We start from the raw sequence: 21,978 nt of genomic DNA, 5'->3' as shown, positions 1-21,978 counted from the left end.
TGAGTATCAGCTGCAATAGAACGCAAGATAGGTGTATAAGGGAGACAACAGAGTCCAGTGGGGTTCCATGGGAAGTGGGAACTAAATTAGGAGAAGGGAAATTTAGGGGGTAAGAACTAAAACTTGATTCTGCTGCAAGCCTATCCAATTCTGCAGAAGCAAAGGATGTTAAAATCAGCCCAGAGAAATATTTAACATTTCTTTGCTGGAGCATAAAAAGCAAATGGTTTCAGTTTGTAATTTATTAAATTTCCTATTATTAATATTTTCAGTGGGTAGATATTATGCACACTATTTAAAATAAATGTATTAAAACTAATCTGTGTAAGTTACTTGTATATATACTCTTCTTAAAGTGCATTTTAATCACTTGCTTCATCTATACATTGTGAATAAAAAATTCTTACTTTTATGCTTGTTACACCACAAAATTAGAAGAAAAATTAGAAAACAGCAGTGTATTGTGGATACATGTTCACGCACTTTAGCTAAAATATATGTATGATTTATGTTCATCATTTAAATTAGCTGGTTAATGATGCATAGAACCTATCTTCCTTTTATTCATATCCCAACACTGTGTAATTTAATTCAAGGCAGAATCAGAATTGCTCTGTCTCATGTCCTCTGCAAGATAGTGTAGTTCGCTTCACAAACCTGTAAAAGCGGCAAAGAGTTCTGCAACAACTTATAGACCAACAAATGTATTGGAGCATGAGCTCTCGTGGGTGAATACCCACTTCGTTGGACGCATGTAGTGGAAATTTCCAGAGGCAGGTATAAATATGCAAGCAACTCAACTCAAACTTGAGTCACGAAGGTTTGATAGGTGCTTCAGCCTTAATCTAGTACTCAGCCCATACTTTATAAGAGGCAGGTCAGCTCCATACAATTTTCATCTGATTTCTCTTCTAGGCGATCAGATTACAGGGCAGGTTGATATGCCTTACTGTAAATAAGAAGTGAGGCAAGAGGTCAAAATCTCCCTGCTGTAAGATCTTCATTCTATGGTTTTGGCACCTCAGATATGTAATCTTGAAATAGAATGCTCACCGACAGCTCATACCTTCCACCACAGATAATTTTAGCAATTGTATGAAGTTCATGACAAGCTGTTGTTAGAGAAAGACATTTCAGATTTTGGGTGTAATGGAACTGCAGAAACAGAGTATTTCATATCCAGTCTCAGGAGGAGTTAATGCACTATCTGCCAAATACCCTACTATATACAGTCTACTACTATCTAAATTCTGCATATTACTCGAAACTCCTCCTGCGGCTAAAAGTCCTCATGCGTTGGCACAAACTACAGACACTTTTTTCTGGGCTAAAATTACTTATTTTTAAAGCTGAAGAAGTTGGCAACATATCATCTTTACTGCTAACATCACACTGAGGAACACAGCAAGAAAGAAGAAAAATACTTGTAAAGCACCAAAATGTAAAAAAAACTAAAAATAAAAAAATGGAAAGTATGAAAGCTTGGAGATAAGGGTTGAGATCTCATCCCTGCTCTAGCCCCTTTATGAAGCCTAAAAAGGCCAGAGTGACAAAAAGGGGCCCCACAAGCCCCATATTCAGCTAGGGAGGATTCCCCTAGTGTAGGAACTTGGGAACGCCACTTCCTAAGGAACTTCTTGCAAACCTTGGGGTAGAAGGGTGCTGAGAAGGAAACAGCTACAGCTTACAGCACTGTGGAGATTCTGGGCCTCCAAGGCTGTACAAGTTACATCAATGGCCTCTCCAAACCTCAGAACAGCCCAGGACTGCAAGAACTCATAGATGGCTTAAAGCCACCATAGCTACCCCCAAATCCACACAAGATGTGCTGCAAGTTGTCTTATTCATTTTAAAAGTGCTACACAGAATCTCTGCCAAGTTCGCTGTCAATTACTCTGTCTGGTGACTGCCCCTCACTTATGAGAGTTGGCTCTTGAGTCCAAACTGGTCTTTTTTGGTCATGCTAGTCTACGGAGAGGCTTAAATGGAAGAAATAAAGTCATACAATGCACTGCATTAAATAATATCTTCTTCTATAAATGTGAAGGATCCTGGATATTCTTGACATCCTTCCTTGACAACTAATGGTTATCAACTATTAATTAGAATATTGTGGAAAGTAACTCATGGAGTTCGGGAAGGCTGCTATGCCTAGTAAGAGAGAAGAACAGGAGGTTTCCCATGTAGTGCTGGACTAAGGAGCTAGGCTCTACTTAAAATTAAAATCCTGCTGCCACATGGCTGTCTGTTACAGCTGTCCCCCTGCTGCATTCCTTTTTCCCCTCTCCTTTCTGTTTGTCCTGTGTGGACGCCCCTCCCAGCCATTGTGCTAACTAAAGTCACAGCCCTATTCATAGGAATGGCTTGTACAGACTAACTGGAGCCATTGCTCTGCCTAGGGAGGGGGCTTCTTGCTTCTTTGTTTGGCTTCTTTGTTCAGACCCGGGCTCGGTGTGGGGGGCGCTGCCCAGAAATGCAAGACCTGAAGTGGCCAACTAATTAAGCATATGAGTCATACCTGTAGCTCAGAACATGCCCAGGCATGCCTATGCTTACCTGCAGCCTTTCCCTGCCTTCTCTCCTCCCCTATATCAAGAGGAGCCAATCAAAAGTACTGGTGGGAAACTGCCTGAGTTTGCCTTTAAAGCCAGACATTTTCTGATCAGACCTCGGAGAAGGTCCTTGCTTTGCCACCTGGTCTGATCAGCTAGGGGTCTTTGGGGGGCCCTCTTCCCGCTCTCGTTTGTTTTTGAGCGTACCCCCATTTTTAAACTCCCCTCCTACGAACAACGAAACTGTGCCTGGAGATCTCCTGATTATTGTAAGCGAATCGAGTCCTCTCTCCATCCTCCGATGCTACTGCTGTTCCTGCCTCTGTGCTTGCTGCTGTCCTGGGGATTGGTAAGAACTCCCTCTTGCAGACTCCCCCTGTCCTAGCTGCTGGCCTTGTTTTCCCAGCAGACAGACCCAAGCTAACTACTTGGTCTGTATCTGTAATCTGTTTCTTGCTCCGCAGTGTCTTTGCTGCTAAAAATAAGCCTGTGCCGCTGCTAAGCTGTGTCTTCCTGGACTGTATCCTGGGCCACTGGCTTGCAGCCGCCCCACTGCTGCAGCCACCCCCCTCCCCCGGGGGCTGTACCCTGGGCACACACCACTCTGCCCTCTGGAACTGCTCCCCCTCCCAATCAAAGAATTGGCATAGCGTAAGGTGCACCTATTAGAATCAGGTTCTTAGTCTAGATAAGTTGTAATTTCATTTTGCATAGCTGTGGTTAAGTTAGGTTTAAAGAATTGTTTGTATTGTGCTCTGTAAGTTAGGTTTAAAAAAGAATTGTTGCATTGTGTTCTGTTACTTGCTAATTTGTGTAGCCTTGGTTAAGTTAGATCATAAATAAGATTTTGCTGTGTTCTGTATAATTGTGGTTAAGTCTGTCTTCCCGCTGCCCTAACCACCCCCCAAGCTTGCCCGTGTCTCCCCCCGAGCTCCCCAGTCACTCGTTGCAGTCTCTCTGCTGTTTAAACTTGCAGCCTGTCTGCTCTCTGTGTCTCCCTGAGTTTAAATCTCCCTTCGCAGCGCCTCTGCCTTTGGTCTCTGCTCCACCACGTGCTCCTCTTCCCCCATCCCCCAACCTCATTCCTCTACCACTGCCTTTCTCTCTCTCTCTCTCTCTTTTAATCCCTTCCCCTACGTGTTCACCCCGCTCCTACTGCTGCCAAACCTCAACTGTATTACTGAAGTCTAGCATAAAACCCCATTGGTTACCCTTTTTCTCTCTGACACATCTCACATTTTACATTTACACCACTGTGACACATTTTTACCTAGAGTTGTTGGTTATTTAACACATTTTACCCATAACTGTTAGTTGGTTATATGCTGCTGTGACACACCCTTTACATAGAAATTGTTAGCTACCTGTTACATTTATACTTCAGTGTTAATTGGTTACCAACTGTATTGTACCCCACTGTATTGTACCCCACTATTGAAACTCCCTATATTATTTACTAAAAGAAACCCCTCCCCAATTGTCTACCTTAACAAACTCCATGCCCCTCACTATTGAATTTTCCCTGTTTTTGCATTTTCTTAATAAAGTTTATTTTGCACCCCACCAGTGCAGTAGTTGTCCCCCAAGATCCCCTACCTGCTGGCAGGGTCAATGGCAACCACTTTAAGTAACAAGAACCAGTTTAAATTTAATACTCAGGGTGGACGAGAATGTGGATCAATTGATTGTAACTCTGAGATATTACAAATAACCCTACTCTCAACACTTTGAGAAATAGATTATGTTTTTTTCCCCCAGATTGTTCAAGCAGAACATAAAACTCTCTCTTACTACTTTATTGTTTATGAATTACTGGACAAGAATTTTTTGTTCAAATAAAGAACAATTATGATAAATCTGGGGACCATCTAGCACCAATGCTGTGGTGTTATTAAAGTTTAAAACGCTGAAAAGAACCTATATATAGTTAGCAAAAGTTCACTTTTTGAACTACAACAGTGATACTTGAAACTTATGGAACCCCCTCAATGAGACAGAATGAACACGAGGACAGAGATCTCTTAAAATATTAGCAATATTTTTTCATGCAGCACAGGTTTGTCTAAAGACCTGGGGTGATCCCTATTATAAATATCCTTTCAGTTTTATTTCCTAAATAGGTGGTTAATATCATATTTGATTAGTATTTTTTCATGAAAATAATTTCTATTTCTCAGATTAGCTCAGTTTAATTTTACACTTTTTTTCTTACAGTAACTAATATTTTTCAATCAGTTGCAAAAAGCTTTGATTTAAGAAAAGCACTGGAATACTCTGAACAAAAGGTACAAGTAGTACAGTATGAGAAGCAGGTTAGCATTTTCTACATATTGTAACTGGTATTAAACTTCCCTTTTATCCAGATTGAGGTATTATATTTTAAAATTATAATACCAATACTATAGTTAATAAGTCACTTTGTTTTTAGCTGCTTGTAACCTGCTTATAATATTATCCCCTTTGGCATTAAGAATAAGTCAATATTTCTTTTGTTTGCTACCTTTTAATCTTTCTTCACTACATATTCCTCTACTAAATTCTTAAAATGTGTATTACTCCTGCAAATTTAGCCTGTTCACAGCACACTGAATGAGTTTAGGAAGGAAAGGCAAAAGAGATAATTTACTTTAACCTAGGAATCCTTTTTTCCTCATTCTGTGTGACTTTGTCAATGCATATCTGCCCACTTCCCTACCAGAAACATATATACTACCATCTTTTATTTTTATTTATTTTTTTAAATTCTTAGTGAATTAGATAAAAACTATATATAAAATGTGATAACTAAATTAAGGGTAAAATACCAACTAAAACCATGTGACTCTGGAACAGATGCTATATTACTGTACTGGATTATACATAGAACTATGCCTGCCTACAATATTAAAAGCTCTTGTTATCCTTTCTCTATAATATAAGAAATGTATTAGCATAACCATTTGTCATTTTCTTCTAAGCAGCAGCTAGAAGTTCACTCCATTTAAAAAATGGATGATAGCTTGGGTTCCTTATTTGAAATCTGTGTACTTAACGATGAGGAGAAGATTGGTCACAGCTGAGATGAAAGTATAGCATAAATCAAGTGCCTTACCTTTGCGTCCTGGGTATACATGAGGGTAATATTCATAGTACAGATCAGGTTGGTCTAGGTTTCCAAATGGTTCAAATTCCAATTCTGCATTTTGGAAAAGATTCAACTTCACCAGCAGCGCTAGTCTCACAAACCATAGCTAAAATGGCAACAGATATGAAAATGCCAGGTCAGTTATCAGCTTCTATTTTAAATCAAACTTAAAAATTACTCTCAGTGTTGAATCATTTCAGGTCTAGTAAATTAAAGAGTCAAAAAACTAATCTCAGATCTGCATGAGTAAAACATACATGCTTGTAGCAGTTATGAAAACACGTAGCAGTTTTGAAAAAGTTAACAAAAGTGTAGAACCCAGGAAAATGATATTTTGATCAGTTATGATGTATTGGGCCCTTGAGTGGAAGTTTCTAGAGATCTGTATCATTAAGTTAGATGGAATAAAGGGGCCCAAAGAACCCAAAACAGCCCTAAAACTGTTCAACACTTAACAATTTTAAACAGAGTTTGGGGTTTGATATAGAGAGACCTCAGTCTGCTTAGTACCTGGGTGAACACACAATTAAGAAGGAAAAACAGTTAAAGCATCTGAAATGTAAAATATTAAAGTAAGGCTTTCATTTTAACAACATCCTGCTCCCTCTGCCTTTAGCTGAAGAGTCTTTAGAAGGAAAAAAAAACCCCACCTTCCTTGTCTGAGCATCTCTTAGATGGTATTAAAGATGGCAACAACTTTCGTTCTGGTTGTGACATTGTATGATTAAAATATGATTATGTAGATTATTATTGCTACCACTGTTATGTAATTACAACAAATCTTGTACAAAATATGTCATGTTAGGGGTTAACGGAAAAGTTATGGTTTCCTGAAAATGATTATCCTATTTGCATGCATGTATCATAGATGATCAGGGTTGGAAGGGACCTCAGGAGATTATCTAGTCCAATCCCCTGCTCAAAGCAGGATCAATCCCCAAATCCCTAAATGGCCCCCTCAAGGATTGAACTCACAACCCTGGGTTTAGTAGGCCAATGCTCAAACCACAGATGTTTATTACTGTACCTTCTCCTGTTAGTATCTGAAGTTATGAATACTGACTATGTACCTATATTTCAAATGTGTTTGCTACTGTGGTAAGACACCCACAAGGCAGTTTACATCCAGTCTAGCCAGGCGCCTAGGGAAAGCAGGTAGCAAGTGGAGAAGAAAGGTTGCTCTTTCCTGCTTTTCTCCTGGGGAAATTCTGCACCTCCACTGCTACCTTCCACTTGCTACGCTCTCTCTGGCCTGGTCTAGTTCAGACACCTCTTAGGATCAGGATGATGAAGGCCCAAAGTCCCAGGAGACAGAGGTGATGGAAGCCATAAGGGTGAAGATTGTTCCAGTAGCCAATTTTTCTGCCAAAGTCTCTTTCTTTAAGGACTTCAAAAGGGAGTGATGGGTGGAACAACCCACCTCCTCTTTATCTTGTCCACCAATTAGGCCTAGTTTCCAACACTTCAGTTGAGGTCCATTGATGTCTGGTTCCATACTTAGTTCTTTACCAGGTATGATCTTAACACAGTTCTTGAGTTACATCAGTAAGCCTTTTTGTTTGGACTAATTCAGTTTGTCTCCTTTTTGCACCTTTTCCCCAACATTTGGTGTTACAGGTTATTGAGACACTTTATAATCTTTACTCGCTTCTCACACTTGAGATCACAATTAGGCTAGGTCCAATTATCACAACAGGCCAATATTTCAAACCTGGTTCTAAACCTCATTACAATTTTCAAATTATTACACCAGAAATTTCAGATCACTATAATTCAATAAATTTATATTTGAGATTTGTATTTTCCTTTTTCTGCTACTTTTAAAAATTGCTATGACTTTCATGAACTTGCACGATCAGCTAGTTACTAGCAGAAAAGAATCAGAAGAGTGGTATGTATTTTCAGCCAGTCGCATTTTATAAATTTGAACATTTGTCATTTTTTCCATGAAGTTTTACTTCTTTAAGGTTCTTAATGGGGCCTTAACCACCACACATGATTGTAAGGTGACTATACCTGCAAAGAATCTGTTGTATGATTAGTAGGTAGCCCATTTTTGCCATAGCCTTGACCATGGGCAGTCAAAAGTCGTCCACACAGGTCAACTGCTGCTCTCCAGTTTTTGCTTGTCTGTGAAAAAGAATGATGTAAGTAAGCAACAAATGAGCTACTAAAATACACAGCTCCTTATTCTGCTTGAAGCAACTATATCTAGCCATTAGTGAAAATGACACGGTTGGTAAAACTGGCCAGTAAAAAGTGGAAGCTACACAGGTAATTAGGCAAAAAGTGAAGTTGAGCATGAGATATAGTTTAAGACGACTAGATCACTAAAAAAAAAGTATACACTATTTATAAAAACTTCACAAGGGTTTTCCAGTTAAAGCCATCTATCATATTTTTCTAAACCATCCACAATACTCAACACTTTTTGCAATCTCAAAGAATGTAGAATAAAAACAAGTCATATCATATCCATTTTACCCAAAGTACTCTAATAATATAACACATTTAGGATCTGATGCTGTTCCTATTGATTTCAATAGTGCAGGATCATATCTTTGGTGAAGTTCATTCAATAAAGTGGTTAAGTGAACGTTCCAAACATCACCAACTGAACACAGGATGTCCAGTAACAATTATTAACAATGAAGGAGGAGAAAATAGTTTTGTTTTTTAAGAGAATAAATGTAAAATTACACATAAGATTACAGATTGCAGAGTTGTTTTTTATTTAAACATTTGAATTTCCATTCAATCTTTCTCAAGAGTTAACACTATAGGATACTTAAATATTTATTTTCATTGATAAAATCAAAAGGAAAAAATCAACCTCAATTCAGTTCAGTATGTTGCACTGACACATCATGCTTTATAACTATGCACTTGCTAGCAAATTACAATTTCTACCTTGCTGAGTACTCTACCGAAGCCTATTAAACAGAAAATAAATTTCCAGAGACTTTAACCTGGACTATGGAGCAATTATTGGTATTCTTCAAATCTCAAAAATTGTCTGTTTTCCAGAAAAACTTTAATGAAGATTACTGTATATTATTATTATTATTATCTGTATTATTGTAGCATCTAATAGCCCCACTAAAGATCATTACATATTACACTACGTCTCATAACAAAAGAGTAAATCACTATTTTTTTTTCAAAAATGAAGTCTCTTACATGTAACTGTTAGTCACCCGATAGTATGTGAGGACCCAAGTAGTCAGATGCACACCTGTTATCTACCAGGTTGCAGGGGTGACCGAACGATAAAGGTTCGTTTTTGGATGTTTAGAGGGGGAACAGTTGTGGCACAGTGTTGGGAGCGTGCAGGCACTGAGACATATGGCTTTACCTTAATGGTTTATTAGTGATACAGAAACAATATTGACTAACAACTCTATTTATACAAGGAAACACACAATATACTCATACAAAGAAAGACACAATATACAGTTAACCCAAAAAGAAAATCTTGTTAACTTCCAAAAACAATTAATTACAAAGCATACTTACTAATACAAACCAATGCAAAAACATTATGGCCGGCAGACGCGTAAGCTCCACTGAAACACGAGAGCTGAGAGAGGCTTCGAGGTGATCAGGCTCGGTTACGGGTGCACTCAAGGTGCAAGTGATTCAGGTGCGCTCTCCTCTCTGCCTGCCAAACTCTGGGTAGGACAGATATACCCAAAGTGACGCCCCCCAAGATCTAGTGTCGAAATCGCTGATAGGTATATGGGGCCTCTCGTCTACCAAATAAGGTTAAATAAACTATAGATAGGGTTTCGCCGAGTTTCCCGAAGAGGCGGGGGATATTCTGTTGCAAGCTGTTTGCAAAATATCTGTAAAGTTGCAACAGAGCGGTCAAACTTCATCCTCAGCCTTTACTGGAACGGTCAACCCTCAGCCTTTACTGGCAAAGACAATAACAGGAAACAGCTCGGTGTACGTGCTGGCTTTGCATCTAAGCATGGAGGCCAGGGCAGACATGCAGAAGCAGGCCTGGTGTTACAACAGTAACAAAAATAACAATTAACAGAATAGGAAGTTGCCATACTGACAGTGATGAAGGTTAAGGTGCAGAAAATGCAGTTCCAATTGGATTGAACACCTTTCAAAGTTTTAAAAATGAAGATTCACCTGTAAACAGTATTCTCCGAGATGACCTCTGCACATTCATCTTCTTGGGGCGCACTGATGGTGCATGTTGAACTGGAGAAAACTTCTAATAGTTGTGCCTATTGAAGCCTCCTTGTCTCCTGCCCCTCTCCTCGCTGTTGTGAATGTTCAGAGGACAGAATTATAAGAGAGGGCATAGTGCAGTGACCACTTAAGTGCCTTCCACCACCTCTTTAAATCCAAAACTGAAATTAGGATTGCGAGCAGGGAAGGTGGGCAGGGAGTGAGTGTGTGCAGAACTAATCCCAAAGTAACCTTCATTTCTTCTTGAAGTGACCTCTACACATTCCCACTTGTCGGAGTTTAGTAAGCAGGACTCCTCCCTGGACAAGGGGACAAGGATATCTAGTTAAATAGAGCAGGGGTGTCCTGGCTGGCGGTGGAGCATCTGCCAAAATGCCTCCGAATTTCTGCGGCGTTTCGGCAGTGACGCTTCTTGATGATGTCACTTGTCGGCGGCAAGTGGTGTCATCAAGAGGCGTCGTCGCCAAAACGCTGCAGAAATTCAGCGGCGACGCCTCTCAATGACGCCACTTGCCGCTGACAAGAGACGTCATCGAGAGGCGTCACTGCCGAAATGCCGCAGAAATTCAGTGGCATTTTGGCGGATGCTCCACCGCCGCCATGGTCCTTCCTCTGGCGCCCGCCAGACGAAAAGGTTGGGGACCACTGAATTAGAGAATGTAATACTGCTTTACCAAATTGTGCATCTGTTGCAGATGCTAGATCTAGAGAATAATGTTTTGTGAAAGTATGAACTGATTTCCACGTGGTAACTCTACAGATTTCTAATATGGGCATGTCTAAGGCAAACCATAGACAGAGCTTTCACTCTAGCCAAGAATACTCCAAGCTCTTCTGGAAGAAGAACAGTGATGTGACTAAAACACACATCAGTACAGAATCTAACCAACTTACTATGGCATTGGGATGAAATTTCTTGAAGTTAACATCTTTTACTTTTCTTTTCTCATTTGGAACTGCGACACTCTAGGTGATTTCCTATATTCTTTAGAGACTCAATGCTCTCTTAGCATCTAAAGTGTGTAACTTAACCTCCCACGTGAGCATTAGAACTACAGAAAAATACTGGCAATTTTATGGACTGGTTTAGATGGAATTATGTTACAATCTTGGAGAGAAAGATCAGGTGTGGACAAAGGATCACTTTATGTTTGTGATAGACTGCAGCTGGTGTGTGGGTGTGTGTTAGCCATGAGCGCCTACACCTTGTTCACTGGCAGATGTAGTAGCTACAGTAAAAGCTGTGTTAACAGAAAGTGTCCCCAGTTTCATTCTCCCATATGTCTGAAGAAAGGTTTCATGAGCTGACAATAGTAGATTGAGGTACCATGTACATCCGGGTTCTCTGTCGGGTAGACATTTATTAACCTCTTCAAGAATTGTTTTACTATGTCATGGCTGAATTCAGTCGTTTGCTTTACTAAGCTATAGTAAGCGGAGATGGCTAACAATATACTTTTTCCAATGATATGGAGAGTCCCAAGGATTTCAAATGAAGTAAGTAATTCAGCATGGAGTGAATAAGAGCTGAAATTGAGTTTACGCTATTGTTGGTTGCCCACAAAAAGAACCCTTCTCATTTGCGATCATAACACTGGATAGTCTAGATCTGTAGAAGTCCTAAGGCCAATACTTTCAAATGGAGAGAGTATGGGTCCAGATGGCAAATCCAATCTATCTGCTGGGCCTGGAATTTCAGGGAGACACAGATAGTCTTGTAATAGTTGCAGGAGATCTAAGAACCATTTTTGTCTCATCTACACGGGGTAAATCAAAACAATCCTGACTCTGTCTTGTTTGATTTTCCCGAGGAGTCTCTAAATCAGAGGAATTGGAGGGAACACCTAGAAGTGACCTACCCTGCAGTCTAGAAGAAACATCTGAAATGGACTGGTTGCCTGTTCCAGCTCTGAGGCAAAACCTTTGACATCTGGAACTGTGTCTTATTGCAATCATGTCTACCTTCCCTTCATACTAGCATGAGTGACAGATCTGAGTAGGATTATTCTGGGGTGGGGTATTTCCCCTGAACCTGTTTAAGAGAAACCTTCCACTGCAGCTGCCTTTCTTCAACTCTTTAATTCAGGGCAACCCCCAGGGAGTGGCCAAGATGTTCACATTGCCACCGGGTGGTACCTCTCAGCAGGGTGGATAAAAATCAATAATTAAAAAAAAAAATAAATTAAAAAAACCACCAGATTTTTAAAATTTAAATAGGATTTTTTTGATAAAATGCTTTTTGAGGAAAAAACCTAACTAAAGATAGTTTTAATTAGGATATATTATAGCTCAAAGATATCCCATCATGGAATAGGGATTATAAATTCTAAAGTATGAGACAATATATTCATGTAATGTTTAAGAAAAGTTTTGTAAATGAGATCCAATAGTTCATGGATTAGAGACCCAATTTTATGGGGTCCCAGGGGCTTCTGAAAAGATTATTTAGGTTAATCTTTCTATGTACCCAATGAGACTCAGTGCTCAGTCTAGAAGATACCATCAGAGATGCTTAGTGTTGCAGTTCTCAAACTGTGGACTTGTGTCTCCAGAGATAATATGCTTGTTAACAGCAAAAATGTTTTTAAATAAATAAATAAATATATATATATAAATAGAGGTGAGAAATAACAGACCTCAACCCTATTGGCCCTCTACTAATTTGTGTACACAGAGTCAATCCCTTACATCTCTCTAAAAGTGCAACGTTTCAAAAAGTTCAATGAACGGAAGATTGTTGGGCGTGGAATAGATTTGGACAAGGAGAAGTCTGGAGATAAATGTGAGAAGGGAGGGACAGGCAGTAGAAACAAAAGTGGAACTGTTTGAGTAGCATAGCCAGAAGTCTTGAGGTCTTCCTGAGTGTAGCCTTCATTGATTTGAGATCTACCATACCATTCTCTCTAGAAGAGAAAACCTATAATGGCAGCAGGCTGTAAAAGAGACCTAGTTTGGGAATATTTTAATGAAGTTCCTCTACCTGTGGGACAGCCAGGCATGTGGGCAAAATGCAAACAGTGCAACAAAGAAATGCAAGGCCTGGTTGCCCGAATGAAACAACATCATGAATAGTATCAGAGGGGTAGCTGCGTTAGTCTGGATCTGTAAAAGCAGCAAAGAATCCTGTGGCACCTTATAGACTAACAGACGTTTTGGAGCATGAGCTTTCGTGGGTAAATACCCACTTCTTCAGATGCATGTGGATACCTGCCCCTGGAAGTTTCCACCACATGCATCTGAAGAAGTGGGTATTCACCCACGAAAGCTCATGCTCCAAAATGTCTGTTAGTCTATAAGGTGCCACAGGATTCTTTGCTGCTTTTATCATGAATAGTGTTCCTTCTCAGGAGGAAGTTGCACTGAAGAACATGAAAGGAACATGTCTAAACATGAAAGATCTTCACGTTGGTAAACTTATATTTCATACTTCTTTCTTAAGGACTGCCTGTCTTCCTTCTGAACTATTCTTGAATTCTCACGTTTGAGCAAAAAATACAGTTGTTATTCTATGGTACTATCGTTTTAGATGCAGTTGTGATAAAAAAATAAATAGCTGAAATAGGCAGATCTTCCTTTTACAATTTCATGTTTAAAGTAGTACAGTAACTCCTCACTTAAAGTCGTCTCAGTTAACGTTGTTTCGTTGATCAATTAGGGAACATGCTCGTTTAAAGTTGTGTAATGGTTCCTTCTAATGTCGTTTGGCAGCCGCCTGCTTTGTCCATTGCTTGCAGAAAGAGTAGCCCGTTGCAGCTAGCTGGTGGGGGCTTGGAACGCAGGGTGGACCAGCAGCCCCCCCATCAGCTCCCCATTTCCCTAATTTCCCTATGCTGCAGTCGCCCAGTAGGCTAGCAATTGCAGCTATCCCTCTCCCCCCTGCCATGTGCTGCTCCTGCCCTCTGCCTTGGAGCTGCTCCCCGTGACTCCTGCTTGCTGTGCAAGGGGGGGGAGGGGGGAAGAGGGGGCTAATGTCAGGGTGTCCCCCTCCCCCCTGCTCACCCCTTCTTCTCCATATAGAGCAGAGTGGTGACACAGACGGAGAGAGACAGAGAGCCTGGGGCAGCAGCTGCTGTCTCAACTTCCTCATCCACTTAAAATGACAATGCATTTAAGACTGGGTCAGCTTACTTAAAGGGTCAGTGTGCATTTCCCTCTCCCACATGCAAGGTGTGTGTCTGTCTCTGTCTGCTATGCTATCTCCCCTCCATTCCTGCTGTCTTGTAGAGGGAGAGGCTACATTAACAACAACATGTTAACCCTGGAGGGCTCAGCCGAGTGCTAGTTCATCATTTAGCATAGGGGTTCTCAAACTGGGGGTCAGGACTGCTCAGGGGCTCATGAGGTTATTACATGGGAGGTCGTGAGCTGTCAGCTTCCACCCCAAACCCTGCTTTGCCTCCAGCATTTATAATAGTGTTAAATATATAAAACAGTATTTTTAATTTATATGTGGGGGTTGCACTCAGAGGCCTGCTATGTTAAAAGAGTCACCAGTACAAAAGTTGGAGAACCACTGATTTAGCAGCAAGGCATTCCCTGGGAAATATCCCACCCTCTTCCACCCTCTAACTTCACCACCTCAACCAAGCTTCACAATCATCAGACATGATGAGGCACAGGGGACAAGCTCAGACGAGCAGACAGAAGCGGGACCTAAGGACTCTGAGGAGGGACTGCTGGGTGAGGAAAGTGGACGGTGGAAGCATGTCACTAGGAGAACCAGGCAGAGGAAAAGACGGGCCAGCGATGGACAAATAGAACTCAGGAACGTTTGCTGAGTTGGGAAATGAAGATGGAACACAGCAGGCTGCTGAAGGAGAAAGGGCGAGGAAGAAGAGGCAAGCAGCTAGTACTGCAGAAGGAGGGGAGCAGTCACTGGAGGCAACATCAAGTACGAGCCCTAGGAGGATTGTAAGGGCGAATTCAAATCGAGAGGATTCACGGCCAGCTGCTGTGGGGGATAGACCGCAGAATCGCACTGTCGCCAGGAAAAGGCAAGTCTACGTGATTGGAGACTCTTTACTGAGAAGAGTAGACAGGCCTGTAACTAGACCTGATCGGGAGAACAGAAGAGTGTGCTGTATGCCAGGGGCTAAGATACAGGATGTGGATTTGAGGCTGAATACGATCTTAGCGGGAGCGGGAAAGAATCCATTGATTATCCTTCATGTGGGAACGAATGACACGGCTAGTTACTCGCTGGACTGTATCAAGAAGGACTATGCCAGACTGGGGAAGAGGCTTAAAGACATCGAGGCTCAGGTGATCTTCAGTGGGATTCTGCCGGTTCCTAAAGCGGGGCGACGAAGGAGTGACAAGATTATGGCGATCAACAGATGGCTCAGGGAGTGGTGTTATAAGGAGGGCTTTGGGATGTACAGTCACTGGGAAGCATTTACGGATAGACGACTGTTCGCTCAGGATGGACTTCATCTCAGCAAGGAGGGAAATAGAATTCTAGGATGGAGGCTCGCCGACCTCATCAAGAGGGCTTTAAACTAGGAAGTTGGGGGAGATGGTTGGGAGATGTTCGGGAGATCTCCACGCCAGAATCTAACCTGGAGAGGGAAGTAAACAAAGTGAGCGGGGATACCCTTGCGACCCCAAGATTTGATCCAAGGAGGAATAGTGGAGTAGAAACCAGAGTAACGGGTGATGCTGGTGGTAGAAAGTTTGTGCACGACGGGGGAAAGAATGTCACTGACGCCAAACGCCAAAAATTAAAAGGTCTGTACACTAATGCGAGGAGCCTAGGTAACAAGATGGAGGAACTGGAGTTACTAGTGCAGGAAGTGAAGCCAGATATTATAGGGATTACCGAAACCTGGTGGAATAGTACTCATGACTGGAGCACGGGTATTGAAGGCTATGTGCTGTTTAGAAAAGACAGGAAGAAAGGCAAAGGTGGTGGAGTAGCCTTGTAGATCAATGATGAAATTAAATGTAGCGAAATAAGAAGCGATGGAATGGACAAGACAGAGTCTGTCTGGGCAAAAATCACACTGGGTAAAAAAGCAACTAGAGCATCCCCTGAGATAGTGCTTGGGGTGTGCTACAGACCGCCGGGATCGGATTGGGATATGGATAGAGACCTCTTTAATGTCTTTAATGAAGTAAACACAAAGGGGAAATGTGTGATTATGGGGGACTTCAACTTCCCGGATATAGACTGGAGGATGAGTTCTTGCAAGAATAATAGGGGTCAGATTTTTCTGGATGTGATAGCGGATGGATTTCTTCATCAAGTAGTTGAAGCACCTACCAGAGGGGATGCCATTTTAGATTTGGTGTTGGTGAGCAGTGAGGACCTCGTAGAAGAAATGGTGGTAGGGGACAACCTTGGTTCGAGTGATCATGAGCTGATTCAGTTCAAACTAGATGGAAGGATAAACAAATGTAGATCTGGGATTAGGGTTTTTGACTTCTCGAGGGCTAATTTTAAAGAGTTAAGGAAATTAGTTAGGGAAGTGGATTGGATGGAGGAATTAGTGGATTTAAATGTGGAGGAGGCCTGGAATTACTTTAAGTCACAGCTGCGGAGACTGTCGGAAGCCTGCATCCCGAGAAAGGGGAAAAAAACCATGGGCAAGAGTTGTAGGCCAAACTGGATGAGCAAACAACTCAGAGAGGGGATTAGACAAAAGCAGAAAGCTTACAGGGAGTGGAAGGAAGGCAGGATCAGTAAGGAAAGCTACCTAGCTGTGGTCAGAACATGTAGGGATAGAGTGAGGAAGGCTAAAAGCCACATTGAACTGGAACTTGCAAAGGGAATCAAAACCAATAGTAAAAGGTTCTACAGCCACATAAATAAGAAGAAAACAAAGAAAGAAGAAGTGGGGCCGCTATACACTGAGGATGGAATGGAGGTTAAGGATAACCTAGGCATGGCCCAACATCTAAACAAGTACTTTGCCTCAGTTTTTAATAAGACTAGTGAGGAACCTTGCGATGATGGAGGGATGATAAACGGGAATGTGGATATGGAAGTGGATATTACGGCAACTGAGGTAGAGGCCGTACTTGAACAGCTTGATGGGACGAAGTCGGAGGGCCCGGACAATCTCCATCCGAGGATATTAAAGGAACTGGCGCGTGAAATTGCGAGCCCGTTAGTGAGAATTTTTAAGCAATCGATAAACTCGGGGGTTGTGCCGTATGACTGGAGGATTGCTAATGTAGTTCCTATTTTTAAGAAAGGGAATAAGAGCGATCCGGGTAATTATAGGCCTGTTAGCTTGACGTCTGTAGTAGGTAAGGTCTTGGAAAAAATTTTAAGGGAGAAAGTAGTTAAGGACATAGAGGTCAATGGTAATTGTGACGAATTGCAACACGGATTTACTAAAGGTAGATCGTGCCAAACCAATCTGATCTCCTTCTTTGAGAAGGTGACGGATTACTTAGATAAAGGAAATGCGGAAGATATAATTTACCTAGATTTCAGTAAGGCGTTCGACACGGTTCCGCACGGGGAGCTGTTAGTTAAATTGGAAAAGATGGGAGTGAATATGAAAGTTGTAAGGTGGATAAGGAACTGGTTAAAGGGGAGACTCCAGAGGGTCGTATTGAAAGGTGAACTGTCGGGCTGGAAGGAGGTCACCAGTGGAGTCCCTCAAGGATCGGTTTTGGGACCGATCTTATTTAACCTTTTTATTACTGACCTTGGCACAAAAAGCGGGAATGTGCTACTAAAGTTTGCGGATGACACGAAGCTGGGGGGTATTGCTAACACGGAGAAGGACAGGGATACTATTCAGGAAGATCTGAACCACCTTGTAAACTGGAGTAATAGAAATAGGATGAAATACAACAGTGAAAAGTGCAAGGTCATGCATTTAGGAATTAATAATAAGAATTTTGGATATACGTTGGGGGCGCATCAGTTGGAAGCGACGGAGGAGGAGAAGGACCTTGGGGTACTGGTTGATAGCAGGATGACTATGAGTCGCCAACGTGATACAGCTGTTAAAAAAGCAAATGCGATTTTGGGATGCATCAGGCGGGGTATTTCCTGCAAGGACAAGGAGGTGTTAGTACCGTTATATAAGGCGTTGGTGAGACCCCATCTGGAATACTGTGTGCAGTTCTGGTGTCCCATGTTCAAGAAGGATGAATTCAAACTGGAACAGGTTCAGAGACGGGCTACGAGGATGATCCGAGGAATGGAAAAACTGCCTTATGAAAGGAGACTCAAAGAGCTTGGCTTGTTTAGCCTGGCCAAAAGAAGGCTGAGGGGGGATATGCTCGCTCTATATAAATATATCAAGGGGGTTAACGTTAGGGAGGGAGAGGAATTATTTAAGTTTAGTACTAATGTAGGCACGAGGACGAATGGGTATAAACTGGATATTAGGAAGTTTAGACTTGAAATTAGACGAAGGTTTCTGACCATTAGGGGAGTGAAGTTCTGGAATAGCCTTCCGAGGGAAGTAGTAGGGGCAAAAGACTTTCCTGGCTTTAAGACAAAGCTTGATAAGTATATGGAGGGGATGTTATGATAGGATCATTAATTTGGGCAATTGATCTTGAATTACCACCAGACAGGTCTGCTCAATGGTCTGCGGGGAGATGTTGGATGCGATGGGTACTGAGTTGCTGCGGAGAATTCCTTCTTGGGTGCTGGCTGGTGACTCTTGCCCACATGCTCAGGGTTTAGCTGATCGCCATATTTGGGGTCGGGAAGGAATTTTCCTCCAGGGCGGATTGGCAGGTGCCCTGGAGGTTTTTCGCCTTCCCCTGCAGCGTGGGGCACGGGTCGCTTGCTGGTGGTTTCCCTGCAGCTTGAGGTCTTCAAACCATTTTTGAGGATTTCAATAACTCGGTCCTGGGATAGGGGTTGTTATAAAATTGGATGGGTGGGGTTCTGTGGCCTGCCTTGTGCAGGAGGTCAGACTAGATGATCAGATTGGTCCCTTCTGACCTATGAGTCTATGAGTCTATCATAGCTATGAACAGTATTAAACTGTTTGTTTAAAATGTGCTGTGTGTATATCTATATAATATATAGTTTTTTGTCTGGTGAAAAAAATTTCCCTGGAAGCTGGACATCTCTCTCCTCCCCTAAATTTACATTAATTCTTATGGGGAAATTGGATTTGCTTAACATCATTTTGCTTAAAGTTGCATTTTTCAGGAACATAACTACAACATTAAGTGAGGAGTTACTGTACTGAGTGTCAGTGAATGCAATGTAACATGAGGGTTGGAAGGGACCTGAAGAAGTCATCTAGTCCAACCCCCTGTTCAAAGCAGGGCCACTCCCCAGACAGATTTTTACCCCAGTTCCCTAAATAGCCCCCTCAAGGACTGAACTCACAACCCTGGGTTTAGCAGGCCAATGCTCAAACCATCGAGCTACCCCACCCCTCAATGAGTACTGTAATACTAAATGAGTAGTATGGTAATAATTAAATAACTGCATTGACCTATTTCATTTAAGAGAATCCATCTTCAATATACAGGATTCTGAAGACTATCCACCTTCAAGATCACCACAATTTTCTATAATGTCAGAGTTATCTGCCAATGATAATGTTTCAGTCACATCATGTATGCCACATAGCCCCAGTATATCACCTGTAGCAAAAAGAAAAAAAAAATCTCCATCATCCAGAAACAACCATAGACAAGTTTGTGATAAGAACCAGCAGATAACAAAAAGAGGTAACTGATGGAAAAATTGCCTGGTTTGTTTACAACAAACTCTCCTTTCCGTATAATTGAGAACCCACACTTCATTAACATAGTTCAGTCATTAAAACCAGGATACAGTCCACCCAACAGAGCGATGTCGCAGGCAAATTGCTGGATAAAGTGTATGAAAGAGAAACTGAGCAGTGTGCAAAAGGTCTAGAGGGTAAAATTGTTAATATGAATCTTGATGGGTGGAGCAATGTTCACAATGATCCTGTTGTATGTGCTTGTGTGACAACAAAAGAAGGGAATGTCTTCCTTACAGAAACAATTGATACATCAGGAAATGCACACACACAGCAGAATACTTACAAGAAGTAGCAGTAAAAGCTACAAACAGAAAAAGAATTAAAATGTCTAGTATGCAGCCTGGTCACAGACAATGCTGCAAACGTATCCAAGCTGAGAAGAAATTGTTTAGAAGAGAGTGAAGACAGTCCCCAAGCTAATAACGTACGGTTGCAGTGCTCATTTGATGCTCCTCCTAGCCAAAAACTTCAGTGTTCCATAACTAAAAGCCAATGTTGTTGAAATTGCAAAATACTTCCGTAACAACCACTTTGCAGCAACTGCTCTGAAAAAAAGTGGGAGGAACGAAGCTAACTCTCCCACAAGACGTGCGATGGAACTCAGTAGTGGACTTTTTGAGCACTATATCAAGAACTGACCTAATCTGATGAGTTTGTGAACAAAATTGTGGAAAAAATAGATGGCACTTGCATAGCCAAAGTTCTCAACATTGGGCTTAAGAGAAACGTTGAACACATGCTGAGTACCCTGAAGCCTATTTCTGTAGCCTTGAACAAAATGCAGGGAAATAGCTGTTTTCTTGCTGACTTTGTTGAAATTTGGAAGTAACTGAGTGAGATCTTAAAAAGAGAAATATGCAACGACAGTGTTAAATTACAAGCATTAAAAAACCCCAAAACAAATGGGACAAGCACTATCTCCAGCTCATTTTCTTGCAAATATTCTCAATATTAGGTGCCAGGGTCAAACATTAACTGTTGAAGAAGAAAAGCTGGCTATGATATGGACATCCAGCAACCATTCCTCCATAATGCCAACTATAATAAACTTCAGAGATAAGGGTGAACCATTCAAGAAATGTGTTTGCTGATGATGTTTTGAAGAAAGTTACGCCAGTGAACTGACTGAAGTCACTTAAGCACTTGGAGCCAGAGACTGTTGAAATGATCATCTCACTTTTAACAGCAATATGGAGGGAAGGATATCTCAGTGGTTTGAGCATTGGCCTGCTAAACCCAGGGTTGTGAGCTCAATCCTTGAGGGGGCCACTTAGGAATCTGGGGCAAAAATCAGTACTTGGTCCTGCTAGTGAAGGCAGGGGGCTGGACTCAACAATCTTAAGGTCCCTTCCAGTTCTAGGAGATAGGTATCTCTCTTATTATTTATATTCTGTTGATGTAGAAAGAATATTTTCTTCCTTTGGACTAATTCATTCCTAATTGAGAAATCATTTGGGACCTGAAAAAGCAGGAAAGCTTGTTTTTCTTTTCTAGATTATGAACGATCAGGAAAATAAAGATGAAGATGACAGAGTTAGCTGCAGAAACCAATATTTTAAGTTTCTCATGTTGACCTGGCTGACAGAGTCAATTTAATATTTTTTTTAATTTCATTTAACAATTTTAATTAAAAACTATTTTAAGAAAAACCAACCTGATTTTAAAAAACTTGAATTTTTAACTAAATTCAAAAATTCATATGCTTGTTTTGTTAAAATATTATATGTTTGACATTAATGAAAAATACAGAATACGTAACATTGGTGTTTTAGTAAAACAAAACAATTTAAATGTCTCTCTGGTGATGTTCTCCTCCTAATACAGCATGGAAAGAAAATCCTCCAAATATTAATGATTAACCTGTTGAATTGGAGATAGTTCACCTCCCAATGATTTCATAAATATCTGCTTCAATTACTTTTGGTAAATTAAATAACCAAGCAATCATTCATTTTCTGATACAGCTGTAAAACTAATCTGAAAAGTTTCCAAAATAAATTACTTAAAATATATATAGTGTGTACCTTCTAAAAATGATACCTACATCTATCTCTGAGTTGTGAAGAACATGTATTAAGGTTATAACAACCAACAAGAATGCACTTTTATGTAGAAATCTATGATTAAATTGTATCTTCCTGACTAGTGATTTAAATCATGATTTAAATCAATTTGATTTAAATTAAATCCACCCTGCCTCTCAGTCCTGCCAGTATCCGGTAGGGAATTTACTGTTATAATTCCTGGGGAAGGAAGGTCGATCTCATAACCTGAAATCTTGGAACAGATTGTCTTGACGGGTGCTCTCCAGGTTCCCTGATTTTGGATTTGAAGCACTTTTCAATGATGATAATGGCTTGGTTAAATGAAAAGCCAA

At 41.1% G+C, this 21,978-nt stretch overlaps 1 protein-coding gene across 2 annotated transcripts in view; it reads right to left on the bottom strand.

The window, feature by feature from the left end:
• Positions 1–21,978, bottom strand: part of TRAPPC12 (trafficking protein particle complex subunit 12) — a 92,045-nt gene that overhangs the window by 48,129 nt on the left and 21,938 nt on the right. For both annotated transcript variants that reach the window (XM_050950744.1, XM_050950743.1), the window contains exons 4-5: positions 7,693–7,806; positions 5,644–5,782 (exon numbers count right to left, since the gene is read on the bottom strand). In XM_050950744.1, coding sequence (XP_050806701.1) covers positions 5,644–5,782; positions 7,693–7,806 — 253 coding nt within the window. The remainder of the gene's footprint in view (positions 1–5,643; positions 5,783–7,692; positions 7,807–21,978) is intronic.

Source organism: Gopherus flavomarginatus, chromosome 4 (assembly GCF_025201925.1).
Source record: "Gopherus flavomarginatus isolate rGopFla2 chromosome 4, rGopFla2.mat.asm, whole genome shotgun sequence".
NCBI classification, from domain to species: Eukaryota; Metazoa; Chordata; order Testudines; family Testudinidae; genus Gopherus; species Gopherus flavomarginatus.
This window is presented reverse-complemented; position numbering and strand designations above follow the sequence as displayed.